This window comes from Epinephelus lanceolatus, chromosome 10, assembly GCF_041903045.1.
Source record: "Epinephelus lanceolatus isolate andai-2023 chromosome 10, ASM4190304v1, whole genome shotgun sequence".
Taxonomy (NCBI): Eukaryota; Metazoa; Chordata; class Actinopteri; order Perciformes; family Serranidae; genus Epinephelus; species Epinephelus lanceolatus.
In genome coordinates, this window is record NC_135743.1 from 12200950 (window position 1) to 12217399 (window position 16450).

The 16450-nt window shown below is 42.4% G+C and overlaps 3 protein-coding genes across 3 annotated transcripts in view; 2 read left to right on the plus strand and 1 right to left on the minus strand.

Annotated features, from left to right (window-relative positions):
• Positions 1-16450, minus strand: part of msh5 (mutS homolog 5) — a 35893-nt gene that overhangs the window by 4132 nt on the left and 15311 nt on the right. The window contains exon 25 of the mRNA XM_078171207.1: positions 16254-16408. Within this exon, the coding sequence (XP_078027333.1) occupies positions 16288-16408 (121 nt within the window). The 3' untranslated portion in view covers positions 16254-16287. The remainder of the gene's footprint in view (positions 1-16253; positions 16409-16450) is intronic.
• Positions 6430-10606, plus strand: LOC117265821 (uncharacterized). Its single transcript, XM_033640546.2, has 2 exons — positions 6430-6759; positions 7393-10606. The coding sequence occupies exon 2, from the start codon at positions 7407-7409 to the stop codon at positions 8196-8198; it is 792 nt and encodes a 263-aa protein (XP_033496437.1). The 5' UTR covers positions 6430-6759; positions 7393-7406; the 3' UTR covers positions 8199-10606.
• LOC117265822 (sperm acrosome membrane-associated protein 4-like) lies at positions 10739-16283 on the plus strand. Its single transcript, XM_033640547.2, has 3 exons — positions 10739-11961; positions 15436-15600; positions 15698-16283. The coding sequence occupies exons 1-3, from the start codon at positions 11907-11909 to the stop codon at positions 15925-15927; spliced, it is 450 nt and encodes a 149-aa protein (XP_033496438.1). The 5' UTR covers positions 10739-11906; the 3' UTR covers positions 15928-16283.

A 16450-nucleotide genomic window follows, 5' to 3' on the forward strand; every position in this document is an offset into this window, starting at 1 on the left:
TATCTGTACCTGTTTTTATTTATTTATTTACGCAAGTGGAAAACACATTCACTCAGGAAGTACTTAAAGGAACAGTTCACCCCAAAATATTCTCCCTCCTACTGGCTTTTTATGAATCTAGATTTTTTCTGGCATGAGCTTCCGAGTGTTGGCGATATCGGCCGTAGACATGTCCGCCTTCTCTTCAGTTTCATAGAGCCAGAGTTGATGGAGCGGCTTATTCAAGATAATCCACAGATCTTGCTGTGAGCAGTTTCGTGTAGGAACTATTTTCTTTCAACCAAACTACACCCACCAACTATATCAGCGTGCAGAAGGAAGTGTGAATCTGTTCATGGACGAGAGGCTCGTGCTCGAGCTGTAGCTACCTCACTAGGTGACCAAGCAGTAGATGCACACTTCCTTCTACGCAGTGATTCGGTTGGTGGGTGTAGTTCAGTACACAGGAAATAAATCCCACTGTGGAGAAAACCCCAGCCTCAGACAACAGATTCAGATGCCGTTAAGGCATATACACTCCAGAGTCAGCTTCATAGAGGAAGAAACAGGTTGATTATTATACCCAGCAACACTATGAATCACGCAGTCCCATAATGGATGAACAAGGCAAAGAAACACATCAGCCCAGTGCAACAGGAGCTCACAAGCTACGCCCTCAAGTGTTAAATGTTGACAGGAGCGATGTAGTACACAGGGCCCCAACGGGAGGGAGGGGAGGCCTCGAAAAACATGGAATAAAAAGTGGTTTTGTTTGCAATTTAACTAATTGCTGGCCTTAACTAAATTAAAACTGTCTAAACAATCCAGTTCAAAATGGTGGAAGCTCTCTGAGGACCCTCTCAAGCTTAAAGGGGAACACCACCTCAGAATTCTAATATATTATTCCCATGGCCTAGGGAAGTTCAATCAATATTTGTGAACTTGAGCTGCTCTCTCTCAAAGCCAGGCACCAGAGAGGTACGTCTTAAACTTGTGATGTCATCATGTGTAAAGTCTGGAGCTGCTCCATAGTCAATAAATGGGAGCCTGATTTTGTGGACCCAAAGAAAGATTTTTTAAATACTTAAATGAGCTTTATTCTGTTGTAGTGTTCTCAGTTCTGACATAAAAAATGTTCCCATATACTCAGAACATTCCCCTGGGTGCTTTCAATCTCATCTAGAACAGTGGTTCCTAACTGGTTGGTCGTGGGTCCATTCTGAATGGACCTCAAGTGACTCATAAACATGTCAAGTTTGTAAAAAACACACTTTATGTTTAAGTACAGTGAATTTCCAGCACAGAGCTTTTATTTTGAAGTGCCGTTTCCTGCTGTAGAGTGAGTGACTAATGGACAGCTACACATGCATGATGCTAAATATATTAAAGTGTGGACTTTGAACCAATGACTAAGGAGAAATCTGGACCCTGGTGCTGGACCAGTTGGAAGCAGCTCTAGACGTGATACCCTATGACATCACAAATTTGAGTTTTAGCACTGTAGCTTTTGGCTTTGGCAGAGAGTTGTCCGATTTTTCTAATATTTTTGTGGACTGTCTGAGACCACAGGAATAACGTATGAATTTTGAAATAGGGTGAAGTTTCCCTTTAAAGCTGCAAAATGTTTTAGTCTGCCCCTGCACTAGGATTCGTCTCAAAATGCAGCTGGCGCTGAGTGAGACACTGGTCGTGCTGCTGGAGCCCAGAATTAGGTGCTATGTCTCTGGCTACACAGCAAACCCCAGTTCAGATTCCCCCTGATTACTTATCAAACTGTCCAATACTACTCAAACTGCTCACGTCAAGGTCTGTGGACCATCTTGAGTAACCAGGTAACTGAGTTTTTTCTTTGAGCACCACAAGCCAAGTGCCATCTAGTTCCATTATACTGGAGAGAAGGCAGACATCTCTGTGGCCGATACTGCCAACACTCAGCAACTCACACCAAAACAATCTAGACTGATAAACAGCACTACAGGTAAGAGGACAAATATGTATGTTTGATTTGGGGGTGAACTGTCCCTTTAATGCATTTCTGAGGTACAGTAGTTTGACAAAACAACTCAAGGTCCACAGCTTTTGTTCTGGAGCTTTAAGAGTATCACAGACTTCAGCAGCAGATGGAGTTTCTTTAGTTATAATGAAGATTAAGTAGCTCTTAAAGTTTAATTTACATCTCTTGTACTGAAGGACATCTTGTCCGTGTTGGCTTCAAAGTTAAACATCAAAGTGAGAGGTGGAAAGTAACATCGTACACGCTTTACAACACAATTTATAAGATCAAATCAACTGTTTAATCTAGGTCCCTCTACGTGGACAGCAACTAACGGTTACAATCTGATACCATATTACAAATTACATGTGAGCAAATAACTGACAATGTAGCAAAGGAAGGCTCGCACACAGAAGAAAAACAGATTCAGACTGAAGGCTGGATTTCCAAAATCTCTATTTTACATGTTGCAGGGCTGCACAGACAGGTAAATAATGTGCAAATGTGCATAAAGTGCAAATGATTCAGTCCATTTTGCACTGAGGAAAGTCAAACATGGGCCAAAATGCACTTTATGCACATTTGCACATTTTTTCACTGTCTGTGCAGCCCTGCAACATGTAAAATACAAAGTTTTTAAATCCAGACTTCAGTCTGAATCTTCTTTTGCTCTGTGTGCGAGTCTTCCTTTGTCACATTGTGACATTTCTCTGACTTCTGCACCAGAGAAGAAGATTAAGATTGGATAGTTTATTAAGGTGCAGCTCATTCCATCCTTACCAAAAAATTGACATGCATATGTGAATTAATAAAAAGGTAATTCCAATCAACCAAACATATATGACATCAACTCAGCTTCCTGTTTACGAAGATTTTCACTAACTTTCCGAGTTGTTGTTCCAAATTTTTACAACTTTTCCGACACCACATGAATGTTGAATTAATCATCTCACAACTCTCCTCGATATATGACCCCTTAGATGTGCTCTGACTTCTAGGTTGACAGCTACTAGACTTCACCACCTAACTATACACTAACCAGCCACTTTATGAGGGGAACCTTGATAGTACCATGTTGGCCCCCTTTTTGCTTTCAGAACTGCCTTGATTCTTTGTGGCATAGATTCAACAAGGTGCTGGAAACAAGGGTGGTTATTTGAGTTCCTGTTGCCTTTCTATCATCTTGAACCAGTCTGGCCATTCTCCTCTGACCTCTGGCATCAACAAGGCATTTTAACCCAGAGAACTGCTGCTCACTGGATATTGTCTCTTTCTGGGACCATCCTCTGTAAACCCTAGAGATGGTTGTGTGTGAAAATCCCAGTAAATACTCAGACCAGCCCTTCTGACACCAACAACCATTTCTCGGTTTGAACTTCAGCAGGTCATCTTCACCATGTCTACATGCCTTAATGCATTGAGTTGCTGCCATGTGATTGGCTGATTAGCTATTTGCATTAATGAGCACTTGAACAGGTGTACTTAATAAAGTGGCCAGTGAGTGTATATAAAGTAATTAAAAGTAGCTCCAACCCAGCAGCTAAACACAGTAAAATGCTCCCAACACAGTAATGCATCGTCAGTATTAACAATCTAATGATGTCATATGATAATTTATCAGTCACACTGCAGAAGCAGTTCTTTTACTTTTGATACTTAAAGGAAATTTTGCAAATAATACTTAAGTATTTTTACTGGAGTAAAATTTTGAATACAGGTCTTTTACTTGCAATGGAGTATTTTTAGATTGTTGTTTTGGTACATTTACTAAAGTAAATAATCCGAATACTTCCTCCACCACATTTAGTTTGAGGAAAAAAATCAAACTCAAGGTCAGTTTACTAACATTTCCCAGAATGTTCATCTGTATTAAAAATGGATGAGGAGGTTTACTCAGCTGTCAACATCAGAGCGTATGTGCATAGAGTCATAGCAGCACGAAGCTCCGGAGCTGTATGTTTTGTTTAAACAGATAGCTCTAAACATTGAACTGTAGCTACCTCAGCGTTGTAACCCACATTTTCTGTAAATTTGTTGGGGACAGGATGTTGCAATGTGGTTGCAACCCTCAAACTGGCTGGTTGTGTACTGCTTATACGTGATGACCCACATGCAAACAGGCAACAAACCAGAGTGCTGTGTGGGCCGTATCTGGCTAACAGCTGGCTGCTGCTCACCCTAAAACCACCATGCTGTGTATTTGTTACACCTGTTCTCTATGCAATGAGCTAGAAGTCACATTAATGCAGACAAGTGGTATGGGCCATAGCTGTTGGCCCAAATCTGGTCCAAGTGACACCTGTTGCCATTGAAACTGTGCCATGGCTACCAAAAATGGCCCAGATAGACGTGAGCCAGAATGTAGTAAATGAAACCATGTCACACACATTTTGTGAGCACTGCTATGGATTTTACAACTTAAAAGTGTTCTCCACTCTAGGCAGTAATTGAAATATACACTGATAAGCCAAAACATTAAAACCACTGACAGGTGAAGTGAATAACTTTGATTATTTTGTTGTGGACCAAGAACCCCCCTCATGGCAACAGCACTCCCCAATGGCAGTGGCCCCCCAGCAGGATAATGCACCATGCCACACTGCCACTGTCAGACTCAGACAGTTTGAAATAATAAAAAATTGATGCAGAAGACGCAGAGATGTCGTCTTTTTTCATTCCACACATTCTTCTTCTCTTGTCAAAACTGCATTAACTGCAATGCAATGCAACCGTAGTTGGGTAACGCAGCCTCGAGCCACGCGCCTCGGGCAGAGATGAAAAGCGGGCTACAGTCCGAGGTCTGGTGAGCTCTCCTCTTTCTAACTCCCCATCCACAAATCCTTTTCACTGTCAAACTTGTAGTCTTCAGGCCCAACAACACTGACTCTACTAAGTGACACTACTCCATGTAATTTAGCAGGCGTCATCATGCAGTTCCCTCTGGAGCAGACAGCAACCTCCGGGGCTAAAAAATGCACAAGTGCCAAAAAATACAGTTCCTTGGAAGGCCCCTTTAGGCTGGCTCTAGAGGCGAGTCAGTCCCTATAGACACTCATGTTAAAATGCTCAACTTTACAGCAGAAATAAACATGTTTACAGCCTGGTACAAGAAATGGTTTCAGTCTCTAGCTAATTTCAATAATCATGACAACTGTAGAGAGGATGGATTTTTATATAACTCACCCAATAACATCTGATTAAAGCTTACATGGTTGCATGTTTGGGCTGTGGCTAATTTGAGGCTACCAAGATGACAGCGTTGGTTAGGCCTAAATAAGTCTTGTTCAGCATTTGGTTGTACTAAAAAATCTGCTAACGAGTCTGTGTTCTGTTTTTCTGGTAAATACAATTTGTTTTAATTTTTTTTAAGCCTTTTTTTTACTAGCAAAAGTTAGCATTAGCATAATCACAGTTAACCGTGGCTATAAATGCACCATGCGAACAAAGCTAGTTGGGTTTGGGTTAGCACTACACTCTTGTCCAAATGTGGTCACTGCTGGCTCCAAAAATCCAAGATGGCAACAGCTAAAATGCAGAATTTGAGACTTCAAAAAATGGATCTATAAAGAGAACTGGATACAGTGTTGGAGGCGTGCCCCTGTTCATTCCTATAAAAGGTGCTCAGTGGCGTATGGAGCCAAAAAAGCTCAATGTATGCGGTATAAAAATTACCTAGATCTTTCGTATTGTGAGGCCCATAGAGCAAGCACACTAGAGATGTATGGCAGCCGAGCACAACTGAGCGGCTAACTTCCATAATAGCCCTCTGCAAACATGAATGACTGTGAAATGTGCGACTCGTCTAGACTTTCAAAATGTTATTGGACTGAGACATTCAAAAACAATTGCTCCACTATTTACAACGTCTCTATCACAATGTAAGTCTATGGGGAAAAGTATTTTGGGGCCCAATGGCACCTCGCGACCAACAAGACCAGTGAAGTTCCACTTTTGGCCACTATGAAAAATTTGTTCGAAAGCCCTGCGCTGTTACTGGATTCTTGCTTCAAAATGGCAGTCAACAAACCAGTGGGTGACGTCATGGTGGCTACGTCCATTATCTTTTACAGCCTGTGCTCTGGAGCCACAAAAGGTTTTTTACAACTTTTTTTTATTTTCCACTGATGCAGTGTTACTCCCCAAGACTTTGAACTGACTTTAAAATCTGCGTTCCCCCTTTAAGCAAAATTCAAGCATCTGCTAAGTGATTTTCAGACCATGCAGAGCTGAATGAAATCATATTGGCTGTCTGAAAATAAACCTGCACATTATGTGTTTGAAAGTATTAATAAAAATGTCAAGTGTATTGTTGTTAAGGAGATAAATAGATGGCTGGTGATCACTGAGAATAACTGGGCTCACCGTGGGACTGGCCTGGACCAGCCACAGATTCCCACGACCCCTCCTCTACACACACACCCCCACACACACACACACACACACACACACACACACACACACACACACACAAATCAAAACACAGGCAGGCTGCAGAGGCGCACAAGCAGCGAGGACACGGAGAGGCAGAGCGGCTTTGCACCACTTTTAGTTAGATTGGTATTTACTATAAAAGCTTCATTTCAGGCTCCGCAGTGCTCGCTGTTGAGCTGCACACTGACTCACACAGTCAAGAAACGCATAAAGAAAACCGTCTTCATGTGAGGAGGAATACGGTGAAAGTCTGGATTTAACACACGCAGGAGTGGGAGGAATAACGCAACTCAGGGGTATTCATCTTGATGATGCCGAGGAGCCAGTTTCTGCTTCGGATTTGCGTCCAAAACAAGGCAAGTACTCAATCTGATTATACATGGACTGCGTTAAAGTAACCGGACAGTAAACTGCGGTGAATTACTGTGGGCAGCAACAGTGCTGTAGCGCAACGTGAATTACAATATACCATGAAAGATGCATGCGTAAAAGCACTCAAAAAACTGTATTTATCACCAACGTGTGCGTCCTGTTGAATCGCCCGTTGTGTTCACTCGCTCCGGGAGGAATGAAATCATGAGTTCAGTTGGAGCAATAACCGTAGTAATGGGACTGTTTTCATGACTGCAGTGAGACTGTGAAGTGAAATCACAAGGTCTTGAAAGGGGTCACTTGTATTTATTCCCATGATGATGAATGAGCGGTTTGATAGCAGTTCAGTCCGGGTTCAGGGAAGCTGCTGCAGGGTAGAGTAGAGAGACTGGAGAGAGTCTCTGTGGCTCCACAGAGACACTGGAGGAGCTGCAGAGAGGTTGGCATCTCATTAACTCTGCCACATGTCTTATTAAAGCAGCTATTTCCTGTTGTGTGCAATGCAGAGCAAACTATCTTCTCTCCAACACCCCCAGCGCTCTCCCTCTGGTGCTGCATGCAACACTTGGTTACTTAATTCTTGTATTTCTGCTCTTTCCTGTCTTCTCTCTGTCCAGTGTGAAGCCAGAGGATGACAGAAGCCAGTCCTGTCTGCAGCCCCGCCTCCTCCCACTCCTCCCAGTCATCACCCGCTTGCCTCCCAACATGCAGGAGACACCTGAAGAAAGGCAAAGCCCTCAAGACCAAGCTGCACCTGAGCTCTGCGCCAGGCGTGTGGCTGCTGTTGGGTGTAATGGTGGTTTTGGTGGGGATGGCTGTTGCAGTGGCCGGCTACGTATCTGCAGCACCAAAGCCAGTCATGGACAGCCGAGGCAAGACCCACATTGATAGGATGAAGCTGGCTGGGCCCGCGGTCATGGGAGTGGGCCTGTTCATCTTCATCTGCGCCGCCACACTGCTGTACGAGAACCGGGATCTGGAAGTCCTCAGGCGAGATGACCTTGAGGATCTGAAGGGAGGAGACGGCTGGGAGGATTCGCAAGATCAGCCCAGCTTCAGTTGTCAGGAGCAGTGGGAGCATAAAGATAGAGAGCAGGGATCCTGGGCGGCTCCGACCCACACACTCCCCCTCTCAACCCAGAACTGTGATCCTCCACTTCCTTCACCTCACAGGAACACGCACAACACCAGCAGCAGGCCATCGTCGCCGCCGCCTCCTACGGATGCAGGAGGTAGAGATGGAGAGGAGGAGGAGGAGGAGAAGGAGGGAAGATCAACCCTGCTGGCCCGAGTTCTGCACCACCAGGAGCCAACTCCTCACCCTCCCTCCCCCTGCCCGTCCATCTCTCACTCCGTCTACTCAGACTCTTGCAACTCCAGTGAAATTAACTTCAACATACGAACAGGCATTCCTCAACAGTGAACCCCCCGCTGGTTCAACTTGTCTCATAAAATATGCATGATGAGATTCATCTGGAAGTTTCACGTGCAGACACACACTTAAGACAAGACTATGCATTCCTCAATAAACAAGTGAAATGTTTGTTGGTATGTTTTAGTGCCTCCGAGTGGCGCAGTGGCTCTGAGTCACTGTCTGTGAAGGGTGTTTTTGTCCTACAACGTTCTCTGACTCACCCACGTTTGAAAGATTGGAGCTATGCCGTCTGATGTCAACTCGCCATCTTGTTGTCTTTGAACTCAACCATGCCCCAAATCCCTAAAGCCACTGCTTGTTTGACCATATTTGGACCTGAGGAGGATTGCTGAAAACTTACTTGGGTGCCGTACTGAGAGATGGACGCTCACTCCTCTCTCTTACACACACACATGCAGAGGTGCAGGGTCTACATTTCCTTTGCTGGAGAGCTTTGTTAAGAGGATGAGCCAGATTAGGTTTTAAATGAGTCTTTATCTAATCTCACACATACTGTAATCTACTCTTTATCTGAGGAAATTGTGTCTCGCTATAAACAAGAGAAGCACACGAGGCCACACTCCTCTCACTCGACACCTACAGCCACGCTATAAATACCAGCTGCTGCTTTGTACACATGCGAGCGTGGACTCCAGTTTTCACTGTAATTCAACTTTTTTTTTTAAATCACACTGTCAGCTGCTCAGTTTTATTCTTTTCTCGAGTGTGATGAAGCGAGATCTTAAAGAATTTCAATCAGATGGTGGAAAGAAAGAAAAGAGCATTGACTGACCAAAAAAAAAAAAAGCAAAATCTGGTGAGGCTGTTCTGAGTTATTCCTGACGCAGCTTAACTGAGAAAGCGCTCCTATGAGTCGCTTTCTCTCCCACCATCCCGACCTTTCATCTCCTCTCACTTCATCATCCAATTCCTACGCTTTATTCAAACACCCCGTCCTCCATCTCGATCCCTGGCTTCCGCAAAACAGAGCAAAACAATGCAGAGTAAAATGTTACCGGGTCCAATTAAGCTAAAGTGAGCATGTTTGAGAGGTAAAGGGGGTAGGATTTTAATTATCGCCAGCATTTTCTCCTCCAGCCTCTAATTACACAGGGGATCAGTCTGAAAGTTTTTATAGGTGCTTTAGCACCGCAGAGTATTTCCTTGTTGTTCAGGCCCATGCTGGGATCCTGCCATCCAGATGAGGACCGAGACTGAAGTGTACAGTAATTTCCAGCCGCACATTTTACTCACTTAAACGAGCACTCATCTCACTCTCACGCACACGTACATACATTATGCTGTTTTAAGATGCTGAATGTATATTTCAGTAGCAGGTCGACAGGGAGATGTGTCTGATTTTTCACTGAATCATGCAACAAGCTGCAAGCAGCCTCCTTCACACTTACTGCTCAGAAAAGCAGCTCTCTCCTCGCTCTCACACATACACGAGTCCTTCTGGCTGTGAGAGATGCTCTGATGTATTTACATTCAGACAGAAAGATGCTGAATGTTAGAGCGGCGACCAAAGATTAGTGCTGATTAATCTGCGGATTATTTTCAAGATTACTGTCAAATCTTTTTGTCTCCAATAAACTGCCAGTTTATGAGGTACAGCCAGTTTGAACTAATGCAGTCTAATTCAACAGTCAGTGTACGGAAGCTGAAAACGGCCCTGCTTGCTTTTTTTTCTCACTGCCATTATCTGGAGATAGAAAACAAAGCGTGTGTTAATCTGTGTCGATTTTGGATAAAAACAAAAGGTAGATTTCTCAAGATAACCAGATAATTCATCAGGAGAAAACCACTTTTTCTCGAGACCAAAAAAAGACAGCTCACTTTCAGTTCTCTAGAGATAAATTATCTCTTTATCTGCCTTTTGGTTTTTTGAGAATCTACATAATTTAACTCGTTATCATGAGAAAACGAGCTCATGACTCACGACTTCAAGATAACTGCATTGTCCGAACAGCCAAAATCTTAAGAGTTTACTTTTAGATCAAAGCAAGACATCTTTATTTTTCATTACCATTGCTAAAAAAAATATTCAAATGATTAATTAGCCATCCGTTTCAGCTCTGTCTGTAGCAGGTAGCTTTTTTCTCATGACAGTGTTACTCTATGTCGATTTTCGAGAAAACAAGACAGATTTCTCGAGATAACGAGAAATTTTATAATTAGAAAACACCTTTTTTCTCAAGATCACGTTTTCATGAACATCTCACTTCTCCCGTGATCTTGAGAAGATAAGTAATTTTCTTAGGACAAATTATCTCGTTAACTCGAGAAATTGGCTTTTTGTTTTCTTGAGAATATCGAATTAACCTGCTATCATGAGAAAACTTTGTTATCTCGAGATCGGGAGTTAATTATTCGGGAGGGCATTAACTGCATTAAAGGAATAATTGCAAACAAGGCTCTTGGATTCAACTGTGTGGTCATTTTGCAGGCTGCAGTTTGTAGTTGACAGTGTTTCTATTATGTTGTCCATCCCATTTATATCAGTGAAGGTAGGCTAAAAAATATAAATACCATCACCACAAACAACAGCCTACAAAATAATTATAAAGTTGTCAGAAAAATAGCGAAAAATGTCATCACAAGTCTTTAAATTGCTTCAAATTGATTGTTTTTTCCAGTCAAAAACTCAAAGGTACCAACGTTGTTCCTTAAGAAATCACTCAAATGATTAATCGACTAATCATTTCAGCTCTGTCAGCACCAGGAACAGATTTACTCCTGTGTCATGTTAATGTACAGGCCTAGTTTGTTCTACCAGGCATCGATCCTGATGTTGAGATTAAATTCAGATGTAAAACCCCTTTGAATCTGACTCCAAACTGACCAGAAGGGATTTCAGGATCTCTACACGTGCAGCTGCAGCACTGCAGACACACAGAATACAAGAAACCTTTGAGGGTCCTCATGTGTGCATCAGTGAGTGTGAGTGTGCGAGAGCATTGTTACATAATTCAGCACCGCACGTTCTTTTTTGCTGCATCGGGAATGTAACTGAATCGAATCCCCTCCTCTGTGAGATGAATGTGTTTGTCGATACATATCTAAGCAGATGGACGGGAGGCTGTAAGCTGCTTAACCCTGCGCTGACTCAGGACACAAGCAATTTCTCTGTTCCTTAAGAGAGAGAGGAGCTATGATCAACATTTTTTGGTATAAAAGATGTGTGTGACTGAGGATAAGGAAGATGCCAGTTTAAAGAAGTGTGTGTGTGGTTTTTTAACGTACATGCTTAACCTGTTACAGCAGGAAGTGGGATTCAGTTAAGAAGTCTTTGTAATAAAAGTGAGACGCATCAGCTTTATGGAGAAATGTTTCCACCACTAAGGAGTTTTAACCTTTGTCCACATCTGGCATTCAGTATTTCATAAAAACAGAGGGATGAACCTTGAGGTTCTATATGTAACATTCACAGTGTATCCTCTGTTAAAACAAGCTAATAAACCAAATGACATTTTTCTGGCATTTAAGGAGACGTAAAATCTCTCTGGTGGCCACATTCCACCGCTCCTGAGTTTTCTAATTTGCAGCTTTCCCTCAAAACCTTGTGTTGTTTGATCATCTTCAGCCTCTGAGCAGCTGTGATCAGTGCACGATAAACAGCAGGTGTATTCCTGATCTAATCCAATTTCAACTCTGCTATCGGCTCTCCTCAGCAGTCCACATGGTGCAGTCAATGGAAGAAGGATCCCGCTCACAATGAAAGGACTAATATTGTGTGTTTTGGCCATCATGATGCTCACACCTGCTCGAGGTAAGATGACGTAGTGCCTCTGGTCATAGTAGATGTAGTTAAACATCGTCTTCTGTTCTTCGACAATGTCACGACTAAAACTTTAACGTTTTACCCTGTAAAGAGTGATTAGATAATGAATAATTTACTTAATTAATGTTGATATCAAATTATTAGCCTTCTTGATTTGTGAAATATCAACAACTCCCACTTTATTTAATTTAATGAATGAGAGCTGCAGCTACTGATTATTAAGGATTAATCTGCAGATCCTATTCTTCATTATTTTATTAATCATTTGATCAATAGGCTATGATAAAACTTTATTTATCTCGAGGGAAACTGATGTGCAGCAGCCGTGCAAATGTAAAAGTCTAAGATAACAATAAGGTGCAAAAGTCCCTCCCAGTTCCCAGAATCCAAGGTGACATCTTTTAATATCTAGTTTTGCCTAAAACTCCAAACTATTCGATTTATTGCGATGTACAACAACAAAAAAAGTTGAGAAGCTGCAGGGATCATCAAAATTTGGGGGTAAAAAGACTCAAAAGATAAAGTTACTATCAGAATAGTTGTCGCTACATTTTCTGTCGATCGACTAATCAATCAGGCGTCGCAGCTCTGCAATAATTCCTAACTTCATGCAGGTTATAATATTCAGCTTTTGTTAAAACAGTTTTTGGTGGCTGCAGTTTAATCTACCCTCATCGATATAAATCGGGTGAAGAAAATATTACAACTACACAAACGTCCACAACACCTCTCTTACAAACTGAGCATGATGACATGATCACGATGAGAGGATTTATTGCAAGACGGTTGCATAAGACTGCACTGGTTAGGTTTACCTAATAAACTGGCAACTGAGTACAAATTTAGTCAGCCTGTGCTCTCCTCACAATGAACCCCGCCTCACTACTCTTTTGTCTGCTCGTTCCACTAAGCCATCACTAGCTAACAAGATGAGAGGGGATAAGGATTGTGACTCTCACTGAGACTCATCTTATGGCCCTGAGGAGGGGATTAGTCCTTTTCCAGCAACAGCAGCATCCTGTAGCAACACTGAAGCCAACCTTTTGGCAACTGGATATACTCTGACAGTGACCTCTATAGAGCTAAATCTCACACAACGATGCGCTGACCTCCAAAACTACCTGGGTAATCAGGTTTTTGTATCCAAATATGCTGTCCGTACAGTTATTTGAATATATAATGGCACACTTAATATGAGCTTAAAATGAAGAGTCAAACTTTAAGGGGATTTACAGCCACATTTGATGAACAGTTAGAAAACTTTCTGCTCAGTCACGTACTTCCCACTGCCAATAAGTCACTTACTTTAGGAAAAAGCCTCTCTGCACTTCAAGAGCTAATGTGTGACACAAGTTTGAGGGATTGTGCAGTACAGTGTGTTAGGAATAACTGAGGATTTGTCCCACTCCTGCACTGCGTTCTGCTGCCAACTCTTTCTATTAATTCCAGTATCTGTCTGGTTAATAAAAACACGATGTTGCCCTAAGACGTGGAGCCCTCCCTGAAACAGACAAGTCATCCACTCAGAGAAACAAATTCCAGACTGCTGCAGAATAAACAAAATATTTCTGAGATGCTCGAGTGCTCAGCAGAATGTGGATCATCAGTTTGGCTTGATGCCCTTCGACAGCGCTCCAACACCTTCACACTCTCAGCACCCCCTGAATAATAAACGTGTCCAACAACACATTACGTAAATGCCTCCAAATCTGAATAATTCAATGTTTTTCATCCATTAAACTGTTAATAAGTGTTCTCTGTTCTTAGCTTGATTGTCTGTGTAACGGTTTATCCTGCTGTCGCTTGCTTTTCTTGCAAAAAAAGTTTCCTAGCTCAGTGTGACTTGTCTGCTTAAAGGTATACTACGCAGGATTGTGTGATACTGTTTGCAAACAAGCTCAGCAGCAAAACTGAAAGTAAAAACCAACCCCAGATTCACTCTCTTTTGGTGCTTCGCCTCAATATATTTGTGTTTTTCTCTGCGCTGTGTCTCTTGAATGCCTGCTGCTTTCAGTCTGGTTCCTTTTTATAGAGCCCTGACCTCACCTGAGTGCTGTGGGGGTACACGCCCATAAACGTTACAAGCACAGAAATTAAAAAAATACTGGCAGAGGGCAGAGTCTCTGCAGATAAATACACCATAGTTTGTCATAAGTGATAATTGGATTACTTCTGTATGAGTCTATTCATTGTTTTTTGGGACAATCCTGCATAATGTACCTTTACAGAAATGTCAATTCACAAAAAATCAGTTTTACCTATTACAGTCGACATAATTTTGATAGTAAAGTTGATGTATGTTTTTCAGTTATCTCGTTGTTAGACACTGTATCCTTTGTCAACATGTTTGTTCAAAATTAATACCAGTAAACCTTAACTGTGGCCACATCCACACTGAGACATTTTCCTTTTAAATTGTGTTTTGAAATGAAAACAAACTCCATAAACAAAAGTGTTTCAGTACCGTTTCAGAAAAATATCTCTGTTCATGTTAATGGCTCATTTGTGCTTAATGTCAGATTCGTATATGGACCTGGATGGAGCTTTTAGTCCATATTCATTTCGTCCATATCTGTGCACATTTTCTGACCACTGACAATCATGTGGCCAGTGTAGCATAGTCCAAGCAAGCTATGACTGTAGGACATGACAAAGACATTTAAAAAGTTGTGCAATTTGTAATACAGTGAGAAGAATTCTCCGTCCACGTGTCCCGATGGCCTCACAAACAACCGCCTTTTACAATGCTGGCTGATACATTATCACAACCTCCTCCACTGTTGCCTTGACTGTTGTTGTTGTAAACTTTTGACTCTACCCTCGAGTGCCATCTAACAGATGAATCTATGCCAACATGAAGGACACATGGAAGTATGTGGGCCGTGACGGTCATATCTTTTGAAATGACTGTATCTATTTTCATACGTAAAAGAGAATAAATGAGCCTCAAAGCGACTGAAAACATATTACACGACCCCTCGGGCACACTGGGTATGCAGTTTATCTACTCTACTGTCTGCGGTTGGTTGCTCAGTTACAGAAAATACCATGGAGATGGCGCAAAGTAAGACCAGAGATTTCTTCGCTTGGGCTGACAACAAGCTGGAACTGTTACTAAAAGTATCATGAGCAGAATGGGGTTAAGGTGGCGGAAAACAGATTGGGAATTGTTACAAAGCAAATTCGGTGACATATTAGAGCAGTACCGGCAGCATTTGCCGTTACTGCAGGAAGTCACTGTAATGGAAAGGAAGTACCCCGACTAGAAGGATGTTATCATGACAGATATGTCAACCTAGCAGCCCTGGAGTTTTCAAACTAAAACCAGGTCAGCAGCGATTTTAAAAGTTCCAAAATGCCGGAGTAGTGTGGACTCCAGGCTTACACGTTATAAAGTTATAAAACAAGAATGTATTAGTGTGGATGTAGCCTGTATCAAACTCTCCTGTTTCTCTGGCTCAGGTGAGGAGAAGGAGCAACCACAGCAGCTCATGGAGTCGATGGGATTTGAGGAAGAGGAGCTTCTAGAGTGTTTCCGTTGTGACCTGGGATTCTGGGATGCCTGCTACACAACCGAAACCAACTGCAGCGCCGGGGAGCGCTGTTACACGGGCCGAGGGAAGGCAGGTGTGTTGAATAAGACTGTATTTCTACTGTTAACTAATATCTAAGCATTAGAAGTAGTGTAAAGGTTACACTGAATAACATCATCTTGTCTCCACAGCTGATAGTCTGGACGTTAAGACTCTGGGTTGTGTGAAAGCAGACGAGTGCGGAGTGGAGACCACAGTGGAGCTCTTCTCTAACAACACCATCTTTGTCATGACCAAACACTGCTGCGACACCCCCTTCTGCAACTCGGCACACAGACTTTCAATCGCCACACTTCTGTGTCTCACTGTGGCTGTGCTAACTACCTGGCACCTCACTGAAGCCTCAACGGGCTCACGATGAACAACCTGCATTTATTTATTTATGTTGTCAGAACAAAAAGAGAAACACTGAAGTGATGCTGAAAGGACTTCAACCATATGGTGGGAAAAAAAATCACCAGCTTTGTGGAATTTTTGTACTGTGCAGCTGACTACTGAATTAGGAAACACTAATTAGATAATTATGGGATAAACATATTTAGAAAGACTTTAATTCAGCCAAGGAGCAAATCTGTTTGTACCATATTGAACAGAACTGACACTTTTGCTAAACATAAACGCCTGGAACACATGCAGTACAATAAATAAACCAGCTGAAAACATCCGATAGTGAACGAGTGAACTGACCACAGATCTGTAGACACGTTTGCAGCACAACAGTTCAGCTGCGGCTCAGCAGCTCCCCAGCAGAGGGCAGGAGCTCTTCCTTCATGAAGTGCTGAAGGTCCAAATCTTTGCCGTCCAGGTCAAGGCTCAAGAACATCTCCACCACAGACCTGCACCTGTCAGTCACACAGACACATCTGTTTCACAAACTCTGCTCT